This window comes from Leptopilina heterotoma, unplaced genomic scaffold (genome assembly GCF_015476425.1).
Source record: "Leptopilina heterotoma isolate Lh14 unplaced genomic scaffold, ASM1547642v1 Lhet_0, whole genome shotgun sequence".
Lineage (NCBI taxonomy): Eukaryota > Metazoa > Arthropoda > Insecta > Hymenoptera > Figitidae > Leptopilina > Leptopilina heterotoma.
This window is the reverse complement of record NW_025110811.1, coordinates 2547710-2572223: the sequence shown is the minus strand read 5'-3', so window position 1 is coordinate 2572223 and position 24514 is coordinate 2547710. Positions and strand designations below refer to the sequence as shown.

The window sequence follows — 24514 nt, the reverse complement described above, 5'->3', positions numbered from 1 at the left end:
GTTTCGAATTAAAGATATTTTTTTGACAAAAGTAAAAAATTTATTTGAGACAAAACAAAATTATTCCAAACAAATATTTCATTTGAACAAAATTAATTTAATGCAAGTAAAAATTATTTGAAGTAAATAAAAGTTATCTGTAGCAAATAAAACATTTATTTATTAAGTAGATAAAATTTATTTGAAGCAAATAACATTTATTTGAAGTAAATAAAATGTATTTGAATAGAAAAAAAATTAATTCGGCTCAATAAGAATATTTTTTATTGTAGTAATTTTTTTATTCAAAAATTTTTCCATTTACAAAAATTGGAGAATAATTTTAATTTCTAAAATAATTACTCACGTAAATAAGATTTTCACGAAATCTTCTACGTAGATTTTCAATAAAAGCTGCCTCACTTTCGTAGTCTTCTAATAAAACAAAATCCTGAACTCCAACACGATCTCTTTCATGTAATCCTCTTTCCATGGTTTTTGATTGTCTTTTTTCAGGGTAAACTTCCGGTTTAAAACCGGAAAAATTATCCGGCGAATCCGGTGAAACAGTATCTTCACTAAAAAAGACAATAAAAAATTTTTTTTATATTAAAAATAATAATTAATTAATTAATTTAGTGTGTTCTGTGATTGGCAACAATTATTTTCGAAGCATTTAATTCTTTTCATTTTTCATTGAACGAAATATTTTAAATAATACATTTTTAAATATTTAAAATATTTTAAATTAAATATCTTGAATATTTAATAATATTGTTTGCCAAAATGAGAGAAAAATTAAAATATTCCCTGTATGAAGATTATATTATTACATTATCATTATAATAATTATTATTATTATAATTTTAATCGATTGTACAAAATATTTAAATACTTATAAAATAATTGTTTTTATTTCTTTTTCGAAATGAAAATAATAAATCATTCCAAAAAGGAGAGTGGAAAATGTATATAAATAAATAAATACCACTAATCATTTATCTAAAAATATTTTACATTCAATTTTAGAGTTAATTAATCGAAGAAAAGAGCGCGATACTTTCTCACCTAACGAGAGATACCGTTAAGAAACACACCGTTCGTCTTGTCTTAATTAAACAATTTTTATTGCATTGAGAACATACACACACAAAAAAAAAAAAAAAAAGAAAATCATGACATTGTGAGTCAGGAGTAACAGTAGCAAATAACCGATTAGTATTCAACTCGCGCAGAATATATCGTTAAAGTGACAAAGAGAACTTTTTTTTTTATATTTCCCCCGAAGAGAATTGGGACGAATTAAAAATAAAAAAAATAAAAATAAAAATAAAGAAAATAAAAACCGAAAAATAGAAGATAAATAAAAAATGGTAGTTATTTATTATTTATACTAGATCTAAAGGTAGTCGTTGACTCTTTTTGAGTTCAGTGACTGTTCTCGGTTAGTTTACCATATATATAATTTTTCATGCCCCATTATACTCGTATTGCAAACGAAGAACTTTAAACCACACGTGGAGTCTGACACCGACTTAAGTACTTGCGTGTCGACTTAAATTGCCACAGTTCTTCTGTATCAATGTCATTAGTCACTAAATCTTTATATACAGGAAATAATTTCATTTTTCTCTTATTTTGGCAAAAATTATTATTATTTTCAATGCCTGGAAATGAATGTAAAAACTAATTAAAAGCAAGCAATTTGAAGTTTTCAATGTTTCAAGTGAACGAAAATTTTTTTCCATTTTAATATTTATAAAAAATAATTTTATTAAATTGTTTTTCATTTTAATATTTGTAAAAAATAATTTTACTAAAGGGTCAGACTATTATATTTCAAATAAAGTCGTTGTGGCCGAATTTTTAAAAAAAATTGTTTGATTTTTTTCTGTTTAAATATTTTTAAAAATTACTTTACTAAAATTCACTTAGTTGTAAATTAATTTCTTTAATGTAAAGAATAATTTTTTTTATAAATAAAAAAAAATAAATTAAAGAAAGTAAATAGAAAATCTCGTTATTCACTTTATTGTGAAAAAAACAAAAATATTCTGGTCTTTGTTAATTCTTTAAAAATATTGAAAATCTCAAATTGTCTTTGAATTTTTTTCTCACTTTAAAAACTTTTTTTTCTCACTTTAAACATATTATTGAAGAGTTGCAGTTGCATTTTTTATAAATAATTTAATTTTTGTATTTTAATAATTGAATTCACGAAGAATTTTCTAAAAAATATTAAAAATAATTATTTTAGAGTCGAATTTTAGTTGAAAATTTTAGAAAAATAGTTGAATACTGAAAGAATTATTAGTTGAAATTTTTGTTAATAATTTTCAAAAGGTTTCAAATTTAAATTTTTTAAAATATCAATTGCTATAGAAGTTTAAAATATTTTTTCATATTTATTTAAAACAAATTATTAAAGATGTAATTTTAGTTAAAAATTCCAGAAAATAATTCAAATTTTTTAGAATTACAATTTTGATTTTTAGAAATATGTAATTAAATTTCAAAAAGTTTTAAAATTTAAGATTAAAAAAAAATCAATTTCTATTGGAAAAAAATAATAGCTATTAAAATATATAACAAAATATTAGATTTTTGAAATATTTGAATTAAAATTGTTTGAGAATAATTGAATTTTCGAAAATAATTAAAAAATTTTCAAATTTTCAATTTCAATTACAATTTTCTTCGAAATTTCCAATTGTCGAAATTTTATTATTATAAATTTTAATAAATTTTATATTTTAAAGAATTTTATTGGGAAATTTTAAAATCAGAGAAATTCAAAATCAAATTCTTGTGACAACAGTTTCTTAATTTAGAATTTTTTTCAAGAAAAAAAAATATCTTTCGTAAGTAATTAATATTTTGTTTTATTGATTTTCATTATGAAAATTACAAGAAAAGCGTTTTCAAAAATATTTGCATAAAAATTTTTTAAAAAATAATTAAATTGCTAAATCATCTAACTTTACTTAATTAATTATTAATTAACTTTCCTTAATTAATTATTAACTTAACTTATTTAATCGTTAATTACCTTTATTTAATTAATCATTAATTAAATTAACTTAATTATTTTACCAACTTTATTTAATTAATCGTTAATTAACTTTGTTTAACTAATTATTAATTTTTCTTAGTTAATCGTTAATTAACTTTATTTAATTAATTATTAACTGTACTTAGTTAATCGTTAATTAATTTTACTTAATTAATTGTTAACTTTACTTAACTAATTATTGACTTAACTTAATTAATCGTCATTTAATTCTATTTATCTAATTAATCATTAATTAAATTAACCTAATTATTTTTTAAACTTTACTTAATTAATTATTAACTTTACTTAACTAATTTTTAACTTAACTTAATTAATCGTCAATTAACTTTATTTAATTAATAATTAATTAAATTAACTTAATTATTTTATAAACTTTACTTAATTAATTTTTACTATTTTGTAATAATTATTATCAGAGTGTGAATGATATAATTATGATAAATAGCATAAATAGTTATTAAATTATTAAACTTGAGGTTTTTTGTATTCAAATAAATTATAATTTTAATAAATTTTTGTTGATAAATTTTATTGAAATGATTAAAGTCGAGTGGGCAATTCGATCTTGAAAACTATATTCATTAGGAGGGTAAATTGAACTTTTAACATAGAAAACATTTATTATATTTGCTTTCATGCAAACTTCTAACCCGTCCTTGTGGACATTCGCGATAAGCTGTAGATTAGATACAATATTGGAAATGTTCATAATATATACGAAGCCACTGATATGAACAGGTAGTTGTAAAAAAATTCAAGTACAAAATAAACTGTTTCTTGGCAATTTATTTGAAAATATTTATTACATAATGTTGAAATATATAATTATCTCCAACTTATGGAAACTTAATGTACTTTAGCGCAATGTTTGTCAATAACACTTTTATTTACATCTAAATATAAACATAATTAATTTAATTTTAATATTTTAATATTATATTAATATAATTAATTTTTATATTCTCGTATATTTTAAATTTGGATCTAATTATAAATATAATTACAGTTTAATTATATCATTAAATTTAATGAATTAATTTGTAATTATGATTTAATTGAAAAAATATTCTAATTAAATTTTATTTCCATTATAGAATTTTAAAATCGAAGTTTTCTGGGATAAAAGATCGATTATTTATCAATTTTTTTCGAAAAAATTTAATAGATCAGTAGAGATATAAAATTTTGTAAATTTTATAATAATATACTGATTAAAAAGAATTTTAATCAATGGCTTGAATTAAAATTGATAAAATTGCTTTTTATCTTAACAAGGGTCAATTAATTAAATTTTTTTTCGATTATTCACTATAAACTTTATCGTTTTGCACTCACCCCATTTTTTCGAATAATGAATTCCAAATGTAATTAATGTGGATTAATTGGATTTCTGTCTGTTCACATTTAATCTCGAGGGTACTCGCGCGATTATCACACTGACGATTCCAATATTAATTTTCTCTACTAAAGAAGATCCAAACATTAAATGTATCGTCTTAAGATAAGATATGCATTTACGTGGTATAAAAATTTATCTTGATTGGCCGGACAAACTGATTGTTTTCTAATTCAATTGCAAAAAAAATTATCAATAATCCACCCTTTTTGAGATTTTTTTGCAGACGAATTTTCCCTCAGGAAAATAATTGAATTTTTTGCATAAGAATTTTATTAAATATTTTGAAAATAATAAACAATAATAATTATTTGAACTTAAGAGAAATTTTAATAAAATTTGAAAGTTTAATGTATTCAAAAGTTGAAGTTGATATTTGAAAATAAAAAATAATAATTGTTTAAACAAATTAAAAATGCGTCAAAATTATAAATACCTATTAATTATTAAATTAAATTAAAAATATTAGCTTTTCGTTGGAACCGTTTTTTTGTAATTATTTCGTAAAAACAGTTTTTATTGTAAACAATAAAAATGTTTACTAAATAAAAGGAGAGAAAGTAATTCTATTTTTTTTACATTTTTCTAAAATAAAAATAAATAATTTCATGTCATTGTTTTTTTCTCAAACATTTCTGAGGAGAATAATACAAACATAAATGTGTTAGATTCTCGATTACTCGTTGCGCACAACGATCCGTGAAATTATGCAATTGCAAATTCACTTTTACGATCTAGATCACTTTTTCTTTTGCAGTCCGCGCGCACCACACCCGCGTGATATATATATCCTCTCTTTTTTTAACAGGCGAATATGTAAAAGAAAAACTTTCGATTTGCACTATTAGTGAAATAAGAAAAAAAAACAATTCTCATTAATTCTTTGAATTATCGTTTACTTGTAAACACTTCTATTATTATATATTTTCTTGTAATTAATTCTCAAGTCTATAAATATATATAAATAATAAATCACGCAAATGAATAATAAAAATTTGTTTACTATTGTAAAATTTCACTCCTTTTTTAATGTTCAAATTTAATTGCTGAATAGATGTAATTCTTTAGTAATGTAAAAGAAAAAAAAATGAAATGTTTACAAGCAGATGTAAAGAATTTGGTGACAAATTGTAAATTGTTTGATAAAAAAAAATTATGATAATAATATTAATGAGGAAAATAATTAAACTATTAATATAATAAATGTTATTAATAATTTTCGGAAAAAAATGTTTTGATTGAAGAAAAAAAGTTAGCATTGATAAATCACAAATTGCGCACGAATAATAAACCTTCCTCACAAAGGGTTAAATTTAGAATGAACAGATTGTCACTTCTTCTATATTCTCAACTTCTCCCACTTATTATTTTTTTTCACTTGTCTCTTTACCTCTTTATTTATCTGAATTTTTTTTTTAATTTTTAAATTAAATTCAAAATAAGTTTAATTTTTTTATTTCAATTATTTTCTATAATTTCTATTATTTTTATTAAAAGACAATTATTTTGTTGCAGGAAAATAGTAAAACGAATATCGAACAAAGTGGTTTTGAATGAAAATACATATGCTCCAAAGTTTCAAAAACTAATTGATTTTCTCCTCAGGGAGTCAATTAAAAAAATTGTCACAAACAACAATTAAAATTGATGAAACAAAAAAATTACCAAAGTCTATATAAAAATTAATAAATTGAAAGCAATATATTTCAAATAAAAATATAAAATATTACAATATAAATTAAGAATAAAAAGTTCATTTAAATTTGAAAATATCAAAAAGTATTCAAATTTCGTATTTTTATTAAAAACCACTTGTCTGAATTTATTATTATGCAAACTAGGTAAAAAAATTTTATTTATACAAATATCAACTTCAATTTTTCAATAATTACAAATTTGAAATTTACCAAAATTAATTTCTTAACTAATTAATTAAGTTTAATAAAATTCATCGAAACAATTCAATTATTTTCCAAAAGTGTAATAAAAATCTTCGCAATAACTGAATTATTGTAATTTATATTCGTAAATAATAAAATTCTTCGCAGGAATTTCATTATTTTTGAAAAAAAATTAATAGAATTTAAAAAAAAAAGAATTGAATTATTTTCAAAAATTTTAATAAAATTATTTGCAGAAATTCAATTATTCTTCATAAATAATAAATCTTAATAAAATTCTTTAAAAATATTCAATTATTTTCAAAAATTTTATTTATTTATTAACGGGATTAGCCGTTTAATAAAAACTAAATAATTAAATAAAATATTTAATTAAATTAAATAATTTTAATAAAATTCTCCGAAATAATATTCAATGACTTTTAAAAATTTTAATAGAATTTTATGCAAGAATTAAATTGCATTGTAAATAATAAAATTCTTCTCAGGAATTAAATTATTTTTTGTAGAAAATAAATATTTCTCTACAGTATTAAATTGTTTCAAGAAATTTTAAGAATGTAAAAATTAAAATTTTTAAAAGAAATTATTTTTAACGCACAGTTTTAAATAATTTACAAAAGAATTAAAAGAATTCTTCTCGAAACAATTTAAGGATTTTTAGAAATTTAAATAAAATTCTGTAGAAGGATTAAATTATTTTTTGGAAATATAAATATAATAGAATTTTTCACAGGAATTCAATTATTTTCAGAACAATTTTAATAAATTTTCTTCACTGAAATTAAAATAAAAATTCTTTTGAATTATTTTAAAAACTTTAACAAAATTCTTCTAAAGGATTCAGTTATTCTGCGAAAAATTATCAAAAAAAAAAGATAGGAAACAAAAAAGAAAACAAAACTAAACTTCAAACTTAGAACAGAAATTCGGAATACGATTATAGTTATTAACTAATTAGTAAAATTATTTGAACAATAGAGAAATATTATTAAATTGTCTTATTATTAAAAAATTTTATTTATTAAACAACAAAAATAGGGGGCAATTTTATAATCATATTTTCAAATATTTTTATTTGAAAAATCATTATTTTATTAGATGTAATCAATTTACCTTTGAATCATATTTTTCCTTGTCTTTTTGCGTCAGTTTGTTTAAAATATTTTATATAATACACAAATATTGTTTTACTTATATATCACTTTTATTGTTACATAACATGATAATAATTTTTTTTTTGTAAAATTTCGCGCGCGCTTTAAAATTTTTTTTTTTTTATTATACACAAAAATGAGTCAGTTTTAAAAAACAATTATAAAATTTGTTTATTTATAAATATAGGTATAAAATATGAAAAATCAACTTAATTATGTAGTATAAGTAAATGCTCGCGGGGGTGTTGAATAATTTATTATAATTATTAAGTGTATATTCACAATCACGAAAGTTTCTTTTCTCTTACACCTGTAATTATTGTTACTGTATATTATAATAAAAGATTTATCACCGCACCTGAGACAGAAGAAACTTCTCTTCATACGAAGGCCAATTTCATTTTATCGATACAAATCATGCGGCTATTAAATTTCAACAAATTGATGTTAATTAATGTAATCAGATTAAACGGAAATTTGTCACTACGATAAAAATGTACATTGGCGTGTTTTATTTTTTTTCTTTTATTTATTTATTTTTTTTTTTATAATACAAATTGAGAAAAAAAAATTGATTTTCAATTCTGATTTTAATCAACTTTAAAAAATTTACGTCGAATTTTATTAATTTTCAAAGGTCAGTTTACTTCTTTACTTTTTTTATTTATTTTTTTATATTTAGGAATTGGACGTAATTTTTTTTTAATAAACAAAATGAAATTGGCCTTCCGAGGTCTCTTACGACTTTAGTTTTATGTTGTAAACGCGAGACGACTGAAAAGAAAATTATATCTGCAAAAGCATTTATTTCGTGACCCCATATTATTGATATCTATGCAGACGAAAAAACAGTTCATTTAAAATATTGTATACATATACATTTTATTTGCGTGACGAATTGGAACAAAGGAATTTTTATTTATAGACCGTAAAAGAATAAAAATTATTTCTTTTAGATCTAACAATAAACTAATTGTTACTATTGTCGATAAATATTTAACATTTGAAATAGAAAAAACGTGATTTTAATGTTTCGAATGTTCAAATGAACATTTTTTTATTTTTTGCAATTTGTGTTAAACAATTTTGATGAAATTCTTTTTAAAAAATCATTATTTTCAAAATTTTTTAAAGAATTCCTTAAAAAAAATTCAATTATTTTCAAAAATTCAGAAAAAATACTTCGTAACAATTCAATTATTTTTATGAACTATAAAATCCTCCTTAAGAATTTAATTATTTTCATAAATAAAAGAATTCTTAGCAAGAATTAAAATATTTCCATAAATAATAAAATTCTACATAAGAATTCAATTATTTTCAATACAATTTTAATAAAATTTCTCGAAAGAATATTATAATTATTTTTAAAAGTATCATTTAAATTCCATTATTTTTAAAGAGTTTTAATAAAAATTAAATTATTTTCAACAATTCTAATAAAAACTTCTTTGCAAAATTCAATTATTTTTATAAATTATAAAATTCTTGTCAAGAATTAAATTATTTTTGTAAATAATAAAATTCTTCTGAAAAATTCAATCATTTTAAATACAATTTTAATAAAATTTCTCTAAAAGGTTCAATTATTTTTAAAAATTAGAATAAAATTTATTTTTCTAAAGAATTCAATTTTTCTTAAAAAAAGGTAATTATTTACAAAAACTCTAAAAAAAATTGTTTAAAAGAATAATTAATTTTCTATGAATAATTTAAAAAAAAAAATTTTTAAGAAATTCTTAAAATTCAATTATTTTCCATATTTTTAGTAAAAATTATTTTTAAAAATTCCTTTATTTCTAAGGAAATTGAAATAATTTAAAAACGAATTCTTTATCAAACAATTCAATTATTTTAAAGAATTTTAATAAAAATCTTGACAAGAATTAAATTATTTTCAATGCAATTTTAATTACATTTTCCTGAAAGAATTCAATTATTAAAAAAAGTGTTGATAAAATTCTTAACATGAATTCAATTAGTTTCATATTATTTTATAAATACTTTACAAGAATTTAATGATTTTCAGTACATCAAAAATTTAATTATTTCTGAAAATAATTGAATTCTCAAATAGAATTTTATAGAACTTTTTTAAAAAATTGAATTTTTCACTTTGGAAAAATTGGACCAAAAAGAATAATATAAGGAACTTTGCTTTGTCAGATTCAATTGCTTGAAATTTGACCTTATTTTTTAACGAGTAGGAATTTTTTTAAGCAAATGGTGTGAATAATTTTTTTTCCCACCTAATTTTAGAGTAACTTCCTATAATTTTTTTTATGCTCAAATTGTAAAATTATTTAATATTTTCTTAGAATTTCAGATTTATATGTTACAAAATTTTGTCACGAATTTATAAAGTATTTTTTTTCGATCAAATTTAATTATTTTGTGCCAATTTAGTTAATTACCAATATTCTGCTAAATGTCAATTATTTAACAGAAGGAAAATTCGATAGAATGAAAATAAAAATTTGAATAAATAAAATATATCAATAAAAATAAAAAATTTACTTAAAGACAATTTTAATGAAATTAATTAAATTAATTAAAATAATTTATTAAATTAATTAAATTAATAAAATTAATAAAACGAATTTTAATAAAATTCGAGACAAAAAAATTTACTTAAAGACAATTTTAATGAAATTAATTAAATTAATTAAATTAATAAAATTAATAAAACGAATTTTAATAAAATTCGAGACACTAGAATTTCGAATTACTTTTTTTCGTTTTTGAAAATATTCCCGTTTTGTAGCAAATAATTGAAGGAACGAAAAAAAAAATTTTAAATTGAAAATAAAATTTTTAGCACTTTGATAATTAAAAAATTTTATTTTGTGAATTCTTTGTGTCTTTATTTCTGTACTTTTGTGATTTATGAAGTGGATTTCGACTCTAAATTTAGCAAAGTCATCCGTTTAAGTAGCATTTGTAAGACAAAGTGTTTTTTTTTTTTTTTTTTTTTTTTTTTTTTTTTGAAGTAGATGTAAAAGATACTGCTTCCAGAAGCTGAGTCACTCACGTGTTCATGAACCTGCCCTGGTGTGTGACTAAGAAAATCTCTTTCAGTTATTGTGAAAGTTAACTAGATGCTTATAAAGTCAAGAGGCTTCATTTGTCCATTCTTATATTTTATTATTGCTTAAGTCATTCATAAATTTAACTCTCGTGAAACAAAGAGAAAAATACTCTCGATTATTTTATTAGTTGTTATTTAATATTTTTCCCTTTTACGAAATTTAGAAAATTGAATTTAGGAAACAATAATTTTCAATTTGGAAAATCTTTAGTTTTGTTATTTATTCGATTGTTATCCAATAATTTTTATTTCGTTATTTATTATTTGGTTACTTATTAATGAGAAAAAGGAAATTTTTTTAATTGTAATTTATGCCTTGTGCAAATACCCTGATGTGTGTGTTTTTTTTTCAAAACAAGGGAAATTTAGCAATTAATATACCTGCATTTCTTGTTTATTTGAAGATGACAAATATCAGTTGACATTTTATCAGACGATGTGAACAATTAAATGTTGTACATAGAAGAGACTGTGACAAAGTGATTACTGCATTTTTTGTCATGAAGCAATTAGGGTCACGTTTATATTCACAACGTTGTGGCACAGTTTGTCATTTCGTAATCCTATATAAATGGATCGATAGCTTTTTAAACCATAGTGTATGTGACAAAATAATAGATATTTTAATGGAATTTATTAATCCATAAATGAATTTTCTTTTATGAGAATTTTTATTCAGTTCCTTTTAGCTGAAGAAGAAAATAAATAATGCTTTTTATGAATTTTTACGAATTTGGATTTAATTGTGTTTAGTTGAAGAAGCAAATAAATAATGTTTTTTATTTTCTACAACAAAGAAAAATTATACATAATAACAAACTTTATTTGAATCAATGAATTAGAAACAAATTTAAGATGTGAAGTGCAAATTTAAAAATCTCGGATCCAATATCCTTTTTTAATAAATATTAAAATTTTTTCCAGAAATTCAATTATTTTCAAAAATTTTTAAAAAGTTATTGTCAACATTTCAATTATTTTCGAAAATTTTTGAAAAGTTATTTTGTCAACATTTCAATTATCTTTATGAATAGCAAAATTCTTTTACAAAATTCAATTATATTCAGGAAATTTAATAAAATTCATTGCAAAATTCAATTATTTTCATAAATAACAATATTCATCACATGAATTCAATTATTTTCAAAATTAATAAAATTCTTCGCAGAAATTCAATTTTTTTTTTTTAAAATGTAAAAAGAAAGAAAGAAATGTCATCAACATTTCAATTATCTTTATAAAAGAATATCTCAATTCAATTATTTTCAGGAATTTTAAATTAATAAAATTCATTGCAAAATTCAATTATTTTCATATAAATAATAGTATTCATCACGAGAATTCAATTAATTATTTTCAAAAATTTAAATAAAATTCATGGCAAAATTTCAATTATTTTCAAAAATTATTCTTAATTCAATAATTTGTATATCTGTTATTTTAATAAAATTTCCCAAAAGAATTCAATTATTCAAAAACAATTTTGACAAAGTTCTACACAAATATTCAATTCTTTTCTAAAATAATAAAAATTTCACATGAATATAATTATGAAAAATAGAATTTGCATAAATTTTTTCCAAAAAAAATAAATTGTTTGAAACTTTTTTTTATAAAATTCTTCGCAGTAATTTAATTATTTTCATAAATAATAAAACTCATTGCAGAATTTAAATTATTTTTCATAAAATTTTAATAAAATTCCTCGAAAAATGTAATTATTCTTAAAAATGTTATTAAAATTCGTCGAAAGAATTCAATTATTTAAAAATTTGTTGATAAAATTATGTCTAAGAATTCAATTTTAAGAAATATTTAATTATTCAATGAATTATCTATGTTTGCATTTAAGTAATTGAATTCTCGTAGAATTTTGTAATAAAGTTGATTAAAAATCAATTAATTGATTTAAAAATTAATTTCAGTGAAAGTTTTAAATAATAATTGAATTTTGGAGAAGTTACTAACAATTTTTAGAAATAATTGAATTTTGTGAAGGTTTCAAATTATAATCTTTGAAAATTTCAATTTTTCATACTTTTAATTAAAAATTCTTATGGAACTGATTTTTTTCAAAAAGCTTAATCGAAATTTTTTAAAATTATTTCAAGTTTTTATTTTCTATTAATAAACAGTAACCATATTTTAAATTTTTTACAATATAAAATAATGATTTTATCACTCGGTAACCTTTAATTATTGTAATTACAATTGGTGTTTTTGAATAATTTTACAATTAAGGAAATTCGTAAATAAATGTAATAGAAATTTTTTTTAGTATCTAATAATTTACAGAGTAAATCAGAATTTTTTTTATGGTCGGGTAAAAAGTCAAAATTTTGTCTAGAAATCAGGGAAAAACAAAATTTAATTTTTGTCGCAAACCAATATTAGCAGTCTTTAAATATTTTGTACTAAAATATAAGATCTTAATTTTCTTCAACAAAACAAAAGTTGGGACAGTTCAGAAAATTGCCTAATTTGTTGATTTTTCTAAGGCGTTAATTAATAATTAATCATTTAAATAGTATTCAAAATTTTTTAAATTTGGTTAAATATGAATTGTCAGAAAAGAATTTTTCTAACTGAAAATTTTCTTTGTAGTAAATATTTGGCTTATAAACTATTTCGTGAACAAACTTTGAAAAGTCAACGAGTTGACAAAATTATGGCAATTATTCTAATCTATGATGGAAGTTAGTCCAGTAATAATGCTCATACGTCTTTACTGTTATCGCATATACATCCAACATAATAGACTGTAATGCTCGCACGTTAACCTCTAAAAACTTCCGGCTTGTTTCTTTTCTTTTTTTCTTTTTTTTCTTTGCATAAAATGTGTACTGTCCACTCAACTGACAATTCCGTTCTTGTTATCTCTCTATGTACAAGATAGTGGAAAAGGCACGCGCTTTACCATTGTTCATTGTTAACCATTTCCGGTTTTTAATATTGGCAACAAACTCAAATATACTTAAATTTATATTTATATACGAGTATTTTTACAAATTGTGAGAAATCTCACGTCACATGATGCTACCCTCTTTTTATATTATGGAATTATTTTCTTGAGGCCAACATAACTTTCTCATATTCAAGGAAGTTAATTGTATTATCGTCTGAAACTATTCTCTCGGAATAAAAGAAAAAGGAGTGTAAGAGGAAAAAAAATTCACCGTTTAAGGGAAATATGTTGTTCCTTTTTTATCCTTATTGAGAATTGTATTATAAAGCCTCATGAGTAAGACCTACTTTTACAGTTACTAGAATGAGTGGAGGAACTTTTTTTTTACTTTGGTTATTGAATTTAGATTCAAAAAGAATTCTTTCTTTCTTATCCGCCATTTTGGATCTGCCATTTTGAAATTTGAATTAATGCAGGGTTGCAACGCTGCATTATAAATAATTGAATTCTTTTAGAATTTTTTTTATTAAAGTAGTAGATATTAAAAATCATTGAATTGAGGAAAATTTTTGAAAATAATTCCAGGTTTTTTCAAGGTTTATAAAATTCCCAATTTCTTAATTTTTTTTTGTTATTATTTTGTTTTTTTCTCGTTTCATTTTTTTTTCTGGTTAATTTCTTTGAGTTGAAAATTAATTCCCTTGTATATTATAAAGACTAATTCACTAAAATTAGATACTTTTTTATGACTCCATTATAAACGTGTGTTTAAACGTCTAGAAAGATAAGATGCTTTTCTTCCCTCGCCTTTCCAAGTCTAACGTTTCAAACTGAAAATAGATTCGAATTTATTTCGGTTATAACTCTCGAGTCTTTGCCCTTGCTTAATTTTTTTTTCTTATTCGCCTTTTTTCAGAATATTATTCAAAAGTTCATTATTTTAAGGCTCTTGGCGCGAAAGCAGAAAATATCCCGCACACACATATCGCAGAGCAAAAAAATTTAAAAAAAGGAAAAAAATTCTTTCTGTAAACACACGTTTCTGATATAGAGAATAAGTAAATTTTTCTTTCTCTAACGAATTTGCAATTACTAATAAGTATTAGAAGCGGGAAAAAAAATTTAATCTAATCAAACGTGAATTTTTCACGAGAAATAAGATATCAGTTTGAAAACAATTTTTAATTAACGCAATTGTCGAACTCGTAATTTGAAAAAAGACGTGTTAATTAAAATTTCGATAAGAATCGTTAGATTTTTGTCCAACTATTTTTTTTAATTGCAAAAAAAAAAAAAATTATAAAAATAGGTAACTGAGAATAAAATTTTAAAAAAGAAACTTTAAATGTTGTAAATTATAAACTTGAGGAGAATAAATGAGAATTTCTTCTTTTGGACTGGTGGGTAATTTTTTTTTTCTTTATTTTTTTGTTTGGTTTATTATAATGAGACTTTTGGAAAGTTTCAACTCGGTGAATTTTAAATATACTTAAAATGTACTAATTTATTATTACGCGGGGCAATCGTCGCTCCCAACGTTGCTTATTAAGTTCATGTTCATGGCAGAGTGCCGTGAAAACCCTGAACTTCCTTGGGTCCACGCTGACTGATTCAAGGTCGAGCTGAATCAGAACTCACAACCGGTTTTTCAAAGAACTTTCGGAGAAGAAACTCTAATCTCTTTAAACTAGTATTTTTGAGATTTTTATTTAAAATTTAAAAATATTAAAATTCATTTATCACGTGCAATGTAAAAGCGTCTTTCTTTAAAATACGAGAGATAAACTTTTATTTCACCTAATCTCTTGTGTATCGAGAAGCAACGAATAACAATTATTTGGAAAATTGAGAATTTATTATGGGAATTAAGAATTTTTATTACAATATCAAAGAAATTTGTATGAAAAAAAATTAGATTTCTTTTATTAAAATTTTTTTTTTCTGATCATTTTCTGAATCTGTAAAAGTATTCCAGAATGTGTGGAAATTTTCAATCTTTCTTTAGATTACAATAAATTATATTTTACAATTTTTTCAACTTTATTTCCATTATTTTTTGTTACAGAAACATTTTTCTCGAGATGTTGGTGATGAAAAAAAGAAAGAAGAAAAAATTTACGTACAGAAAAATATTTAATTTGGGAGAAATTTCTACCTGGATAATTTTAATTTTACCAAAGAAGAAATTTAGGAATGTATGTAAATGGATGGATAAAAAGAATGATGAGGTAAGAGAACAGTTTATAAAATAATTAATTAATTAATTAAATATTAAAAGAATAAATAATAGATCATTAACGAATAATAAAAATTAATTAGACAACAATAATTAAAAAGTTGAGAGAACATTCTCTAAAATTTATTTTTTACTTAATTTTTCTCAGAGTTGAGTCTCACATGTCAGAGAAATTACGGAAAAGCCAGTAAATTTTATTATTAAATCAGGATGTCTAACGGTCAGGGAAAAGTCAGGGAATGTCAGAGAATCTCGTTAAAAGCCAGGGAAATTTCTAAAAATTTATACAAAAATTAAAATTTTTCTGAATAACAAATTTTTTTAATCTAACAAAACTTAGAAGATTTTTATTATCGTTTGTTTCTATGTTCAAATTTAAAGTAATTCGGTTTTTTGAATAATTTAAAATTTTTAATAATTGTAAATTTTTTACCAAAGGGTGAAGACTATTAAATAAGTAAAGCGTTTTTGAAAAGCCCAAAAATAATGAAGCTAAATGCCATAAGAAAGAAGAAAAAAAGTTGAATTTTAAGAAATTCGGTTTTTGGAATTTTTGATAATAAATTTTAGATTTTTTACCAAAATGTGGAGATTATTAAATAAGTAAAGTGTTTTTCAAGAGCCCAAAAATAATGAAGCTGAATGCCATGAAAGAGAAAAAAAAGTTGAATTTTAGGAAATTCGGGTTTTCAAATTTTTGACAATTTTTGATAATTTTAAAATTTTTTACCAAAAATTAGAGACTATTAAATAAGTAAAGTATTTTCCAAAAGCACAAAAATAATGAAGCTAAATGCCATAAAAAAGAAGAAAAAATGTTGAATTTTAAGAAATTCAATTTTTTCGAATTTTTGATAATTTTTAATAATTTTAAGTTTTTTACCAAAGGATAGAGATTATTGAATAAGTAAAGTATTTTCCAAAAGCACAAAAATAATGAAGCTAAATGCCATAAAAAAGAAGAAAAAATGTTGAATTAAAACAAAATCCGGTTTTTCGAATTTTTGATAATTTTAGATTTTTTACCAAAATGTGGAGATTATTAAATAAGTAAAGTATTTTCCAAAAGCACAAAAATAATGAAGCTAAATGCCATAAAAAAGAAGAAAAAATGTTGAATTTTAACAAAATCCGGTTTTTCGAATTTTTGATAATTTTAGATTTTTCACCAAAATGTGGAGATTATTAAATAAGTAAAGTATTTTCCAAAAGCACAAAAATAATGAAGCTAAATGCCATAAAAAAGAAGAAAAAATGTTGAATTTTAACAAAATCCGGTTTTTCGAATTTTTGATAATTTTAGATTTTTCACCAAAATGTGGAGATTATTAAATAAGTAAAGTATTTTCTAAAAGCACAAAAATAATGAAGCTAAATGCCATAAAAAAAAAGAAAAAATGTTGAATTTTAACAAAATCCGGTTTTTCGAACTTTTGATAATTTTTAATAATTTTAAGTTTTTTACCAAAGGATAGAGATTATTGAATAAGTAAAGTATTTTCTAAAAGCACAAAAATAATGAAGCTAAATGCCATAAAAAAGAAGAAAAAATGTTGAATTTTAACAAAATCCGGTTTTTCGAATTTTTGATTATTTTTGATAATTTTAGATTTTTTACCAAAATGTGGAGACTATTAAATAAGTAAAGTATTTTTCAAGAACCCAAAAATAATGAAGCTAAATGCCACAAAAGAGAAGAAAAAATGATGAATTTTAAGAAAATCGGTTTTTCGAACTTTTGTTAATTTTTAATAAATTTAAATTTTTTACCAAAGGATGGAGACTATTAACTAAATAAAGTGTTTTTGAAGAGCCCAAAAATAGTGAAGGTAAATGCCTTAAAAGAGAAGAAAAATTAGTAAAAAGTCAGGGAATTATTTTCTCAATCCTGGTTAGACACCCTAATTAATTAAAAAAAATTATTTTCGCAGAAATAGAAAAAATTTAACGTTCTTTATTAAAATTCGAAATTTATAAAGCAAACAAAAAGAAATTAAAGAAGAAATAAATCAATCAATTTGAAATTTTGAATAATTCGAATTAAAAATCCTAAAGAAGTTAGTTTTTGAAACTTTTTTATTAAAATTTTTTCTGAAATTAGTACTGAAAGTACTGGAAAAATATTAAATTTGTAGACTTCATAAGAAAATTCTAGATTTTTATATCCAGAAGACTTTCAAAATATTAAAAAAATTGAATACTTTTTGAATTTATTTCTATTTGTCTTATAAACTTTGAAATCACCACAAATTTTTAATAAAAATTGTTAAATTCTTTAATTACTACAATAATTAAATTTTACAAAATATGAAATTGAATCTATTTTAACAAATTTAATTCTTGAAGAACTATTATAAAATTATTTACTTAAAAATGACAAAAATTATTGAATTTTAGAAGAGTTGCGTTTAAAATTTTTATAAATAATTGAATTTCAGAAGGTTTGAATTTGAAATTTCACAGTTTTTGAATTTAAAATAATGTTAAATTAAAATCCTGAAAGTTTTTAAAAATTTTCTATTTCTATTTCTTAAAATTAATTGAATTTTTGAATAATTTTATTTTTTTTTAAGGAAAAAAAATTAGTTCATTATTTAATTATTTTAGAATACTCCTAACTAAATATTATCGAGAAAAAAAAATATACCGTAAAATAAAATGTTTAATTTTTAAATAATAGATTTAAAAAATATATTTCTTCCGCCATTAGCAAAATTACTTTTCTTTTCTTCTATTTTTTTTTTTTTTTTTGAAATATGGTTTTAGCTAACAACTTAAACGCTCGCATTTTACTCAAGTAAAGAAATCCTTTTTGAACAAAGAGAGTTAACAGCTCTCTTTCCATTCTTGGCGAAAAAGTTTTTCACGTTTCTATGTTAGCATGTGTTCTCAGAAGATAGTTTCACTGGTCCGCGCCCGATGCTTCTGTTTTCTTCGCAGAATCACAAACTGATCGCTACTCTTTGCTCTCTATAGGCTTGCGATGCTTTTACGATCCACTTATCTGCTATTTTAGATGCCCGCAGGAAAAAGCGAAACTCAAAAAAAAAAAAAAAAAAAAATCTATATCTTGACCTCGAAATAAAAGGATAAAGTAAAAAAAAACAAATGTAAAACGTACATTTTTCCACATTAAAAATATCGAAACTTTTTTTTATAAATTAATTTTTGTTGCATTTATTATGCTACCATTAGATAAATTAAAAAAATTTCCAAGGAAGTAATTTTTTAAATCGAGTAACATTTTTATTAAAAGATATAATTTTTCATATTCGGAATAAAATAAAATAGCAATAAAACAAAAAATTCAGAAAGAAATTTTTCCTTAAAAATTACATGACTCACAGATTTTTATCCCTTTTTTTCTTCTTAATATTACCATCAATAATATGACAATAAAAATCGGTCGCAATAAAATTTATAGATCGGAAGATAATATCAAATCCATTAAGTTGCTTTATGAATTTAGTTTTTTTTTCATTTTTACTGGAATGCATTTTTTTATATCTATTTTATTCGAGATTTATTTGATAATTATTATCACAAAAGAGAAAATTTAGTTATTTTGTAAATTTTCTATTTCCTTTTTCGTCAACAGAAAATTTACTGCAAAAGAAAAAAAATTATTAAGGAATAATAAAGAAAAGAGTAAAAATATAACGAAAGAGTTTCTAAACTATAATTAAATAATAACTCGATCATTATCAATATTATAATCGTAATTAATAATTAAATTTTTTTTTCTCTAATTAATTTTTAGAATTCATAAGAAAATTTTGAATTTTGTTTTTTTTTAAACTAAGAAATTACCACGAATTCTAATACAAAACTTTCTTTTTTTCCACTTCTGACAATAATTTATTTTAAATAATTTAATTATCTTTAACAAATGTCGTAAAAGTTATTATTCATAAATTATGATTAATTTTACTTAAATATTTAAAAATTAATTTAATTTTAAGAATTGCGTTTATAATTTTCATAAATAGATGAACTTCAAAGTAAATTTTTGAAAATCTGAATTTTTCATATTTTTAACTATATAACAATTAGAATTAATTTTTTTCAAAAGGTTTGAATGTGAAATTGTTGAAAATGTTAATTCCTATGGAAAAATAATAATTGATGTTTTCGATTAATTTTACAATTACAGAAATTCTTTAATAACTATAATAAATAATTTTTTAATTATTGAAATATTTTTAGTAAGAACAAGAAAGCAGAAAATTCTTTATACTAAATGGAACCGATAATTAACGTTAAACCTTTCATTACCGATTATCAAAAAATTTGAAAACATTAAAATTGTAATTAAAATTCGTCAACTAAAAAAGTGTGACTAATAATATGAAAGTTTTTAAATTTACTTTGACACTAATTTTTATTTTATTATCTAAGGCCAAATGATGGTTTTTTATAGAGTATAAAATAATAAAAAAAAAAATTACTGAATTTATCTGTGATAAAGAAAATAATTAGAATTGATGTGGTTTTCATTTTAAATCGTATATTTGGAAGGTTATAACATGACATTGAATCCTGCCAAATTCTATGCATGAATCCATGAAGATATTATCATCATCGATCTTGACTCTCAGTGTATTTGTGTGAGTCACGACCTAGATGTTAATGTCTCCAAAAGGTTCTTTAAACACGTGTCCTTGTGGAAAAACGTTTTTATTTTACGATGAGAAAGAACGAGTTTCTTGGGAATTATGGCCTATTTTGCAATATTGCTATGGCAATCGTTCTTTTTTTTTCTTCTTTTTTTTAATGGCGATATCAACTTTTATACGCGGATAAACATAAAACAATAAATGATTGTTGGTTTAATGAACTGAGTCACATAAATGAGAGATTTTCTGAAAATAGTATTTGCTTAACTAGATAATGAGTATTTCGATTCAATTTACCAAGAAAAAAAAAAGTAACTCGATAAGATTTGGAAATTTTCTTATTATGAATATTTGTGCATTAAAAATTTTTTAAAAAAAGTATATTTTAAATGTAGGAAAAAAAATATTTTTTAATTATTAGAATTTTTATAAAAACTAATCAGGGTGTCTACTAACCGGGAAATCCGGAAAAAATAAATAGAAATAAATAAAAATAAATAAATTTTTAAAAAATTAACGAACTAATAAAAATTTTGTGAAATTCAATTGAAAATAATATTAAATTTGTTAAAGAATTTCATTAAAAACTTTTTAACAAATCGAATTTTCAAAGTATTTTAATTTAATAATTGATAAATAATTGAATTCTATAAAGAGTCACATTCTAATGTATTCATGTTTCTTAGTGCGAAGATTAACAATTAAAATTTTTATTTGTTAATTTAAAAAATGATACACACTTAAAATTTTTTAATAAAATTGAATTTTCGCAAAGTTTTTTTAAAAATTCTTGAAAATAAGATTTTTGAAATTTTTCAATTCTGTTGTTTCAAGATAATTGAATTTTTAAAAACAAATAATTGAAAATTTTTTAAATATGTAATTGAAATTTCTTTACGTTCTATCATAAAAATAATTAAATTCTTTTCAAGAATTTTATTTAAATTTTTCGAAAATAATCAAGGGAAGTTAGTCACCGTAATTATAATTTTATTTTTAACAATTTCTTCGGATAATATACTTAATCAATTATTTTCATAAATAGTAAAACTCATCGCAGAATTTCAATTATTTTTAATACAATTTTAATCGAATTCCTCGAAAAATGGAATTATTCTTAAAAATTTTATTAAAATTCGTCAAAATAATTCAATTATTTCTAGAAACTGTAAAAAAATTCTTTTCAAGAATTCAATTATTTCCATAAATAGCAAAATTCTTAAGATTTACAAAATTCTTTTGAATATTATTTTTAAAAAATATTCTTCACAAGAATTCAATTATTTTCATAAATTTCCATAAAATTCTAAAAAAACAATTCAATTATTTTGAAAAAAACTAATAAAATTCTTCGCAGAAATTCAATTATTTAAAAAATTTTTTTTAAATTCTCCTCTAAATTTCAATTATTTTTACAAAAAAATAATTAAATTGTTCTTCAGAATTCAATTATTTTCAAAAATTGTAATAAAATTCTAAGCAAACATTTAATTATTTCCATATAAATAATAACATTCTTTTGAAGGATTCAATTACTTTTATAAACAGTAAAATTCTTTGCAGAAATTCAATATTAGTATCATTATATTTTAATAAAATTGAATTAATCAAATTTTCAACTATAATTATGAACAGACAAGATTATTTTAAAAAATTGAAAAAATTCTTTGTTTAAATTCAATTATTTTCCAAATTTTTAATTAAAATTATTTAAAAAAAACATTATTTTTCAAAAAATTTAAAGAAACTCATCAAAAAGAATTTAATTGTTCATAAAAACTCTAATAAAAATTTTTAAAGCCATTTGTAGATTTGTTTATGTTCGAAATCAAATAAATTTAAATTTGATGAAAAATTAGGACAACGCCGGGAAATAACCGGGAATTTTGTTGATCGAAAATAGTAGACACCCTTTATAACTACTAATTATAATTATAAGCAGAAAGTAAAATTGAATTTTTTTTTTATTTGTAGAATTTAGTGAAAATTGTAATAAAATTACCATTCAAATATTTTTGAAGTGAATGAAAATTTGTCGATTTAATGAAATCAAATTTTGTTGATGAGGGAATAAATTTTTAGTATTATAAAATGCGCATCATTATATTTCGGGGAAAAAGAAAGCAGTTTACTAAGCACCAGTTATTATTGATCAAGCAATTTTTGCTGATCGTAGTCTCTTACTCGTAATAAATTTAATTACAGAATACTGTAAAATATTTCTGTTTTTTTCTTTTAAATGTTTCTCTTTAAATTTTGCTAATCATTTTTCTTGTAGCAATCGGAAAAAAGAAATTTTACACGACTGATAATACATTAAAGAACTATTTTTTTTGTTTTAATTACCATTGCCAATTGGTTGTTTTTTTTAACCATTTATAACAAAGAGATAATCTGTTATTTAAATAACACTGTCATGTCACAGGAAATATTTTAATTTCTGTCTTAATTTTTTTTCTACAATTTAGAATGGAAAAAATATTACAAGTAGTTGGGTCTTTTTGTTTTGATTTAGAATCAGGTGTTGTTTTTACTTTTTGTAAAAAATTCTTCTATAAAACAAATTTAGGATTTAGGCTGAAACAAAATATTTCAAGCATTGTGCATGCTTAGATTTAGGATCAGTTTTCGTTTTTTCGAAAGAGATTTTTGGTTCTTGTTTAAGAAGATCAGTTAGAAAACATTTTTGTATATTTTAGTAGATTTTGTCATTTTGTGAGTTTGGTTCTTTGTTATCTTAATTTTTGACATTATTTTTGGAGAACAATTCTCAACTTTTTGAAAAGTTTCGATTTGTTTTAGATGTGTTTTGAATTCCGCTAAATAAGGTCTCAGACAGCGAAAATGACGTCATTGTTACAAAAAAAGGACTCACCTTTCTTATTTCCTAAAATGATTTCGACTATGTAAGCAATCCAAAAGTAAACTTCACAATGAACAATATCCTTATGATCACTGTTGAATATCGGTATGAAATTAAATCAAAAAAGCACTTTTCAATAGCTAGTAACAATGGATGATTTTTTATTTTATTGTCACACTGAACCAAAATTAAGTAAGAGAACAATGTTTATGAGTGTGTGTTTTTCTATACCGGACGTGTTTTGCTTACGCGAAGGAGTGACGCTTGCAAATGCCCAAGAGCCACCGAGTGCTCGATGCCGATTACATGCGGAGACCGTGCGTATAATTCGCCTTTGGTGGAGCGAAAACCTCGTGGTCTGTTCGAGGCCGGCTTTTTGAAGGTGGCAATGGCGAACTCCTTTGGAGAACACGTTGCACTAACTTTATGAACACACACGCACCAGTTGCCTGGAGTCTCTTAAATGTCTGTTCAGTGTTCTCTACGGTGCCACATACGAAACTGTTTAGCCTCTGCTGGTTGTTGCTTTCCTATACACGCACCATCGATGGACTGAAGAAGACGAAGTGGCAAAAGAGGTGGAGGATCAGAAAACGGGGAAGGCATATGGAAAATGCGTGTGTGCTCGACATCCTCACAGACACGAGAGAGGCTTCTTTATAGTTCGAGTTCGAATAATACAACAACTCAAATATCAAAAGCATCTTTTGTTGAATCACTTCCCTTTGATCCTTGGAAATTATTGACATACAATAAGTATTATTGTGTGCCTTGTGTGTCTACCTGTTTGAAAATACTCCACAAAAGATCTTTTTTTTATCCTCAATGCAGGTATAGACACACTTCGACAAATTTTCCGAGTTTCCGAACATTTGACCAACTATTTTCTTCTCTCGCTTTCTTATTTTCTTTCTATTCTTCAGGTTTTACCTAATTAGTAATTACCTAATTTTTGCTCATTAAAAAAAGAAGTTATAAACTTCGCCTAATTTTCAGAATCAAAAATTAATGGATATGTTTATAGGTAATGCATAGATGAAATTTCAATTGTTTCGCGATTGATTCTTAACCTATAGAAAAAGGCACAAATCGTCTCACGTTTCATTTGTCTGTTATATTTTTAATACGACGTGAGGCTACATATCTTGTTATCATTATCGTACGGTATTCGCACATGTGCGTGAAATTACAAACATGAGATGCTAATTCTCCTGTAAATGTAACAAAAGTTTCTCCATGGGATATAAATTATTATTGTTGCCAAAGAACAACAGGAAATTATTTGCTATTTAGAGAAGCA

General features: G+C 22.0%; 2 protein-coding genes across 9 annotated transcripts in view; one reads left to right on the top strand and one right to left on the bottom strand.

Annotated features, from left to right (window-relative positions):
* The window catches only part of LOC122505935 (unconventional myosin IC), a 34640-nt gene extending 10886 nt beyond the window's left edge, over positions 1-23754 (bottom strand). For 2 of the 6 annotated variants that reach the window (XM_043617867.1, XM_043618171.1), the window contains exons 1-5: positions 8162-8252; positions 7466-7864; positions 4388-4516; positions 1434-1646; positions 347-557 (exon numbers count right to left, since the gene is read on the bottom strand). In XM_043617867.1, coding sequence (XP_043473802.1) covers positions 347-557; positions 1434-1459 — 237 coding nt within the window. In that variant the 5' untranslated portion in view covers positions 1460-1646; positions 4388-4516; positions 7466-7864; positions 8162-8252. Of the gene's footprint in view, positions 1-346; positions 558-1433; positions 1647-4387; positions 4517-7465; positions 8011-8161; positions 8253-23226 lie in introns of those variants that run through there. The other 4 variants (XM_043618097.1, XM_043617949.1, XM_043618031.1 and 1 more) reach the window with 4 other exon arrangements.
* LOC122506251 (kinesin-like protein KIF12) overlaps positions 1-24514 on the top strand; it is a 72185-nt gene that overhangs the window by 3123 nt on the left and 44548 nt on the right. For all 3 annotated transcript variants that reach the window (XM_043618542.1, XM_043618361.1, XM_043618619.1), the window contains exon 2: positions 15565-15727. The gene's annotated coding sequence lies outside the window, so the exon portion shown is untranslated. The remainder of the gene's footprint in view (positions 1-15564; positions 15728-24514) is intronic.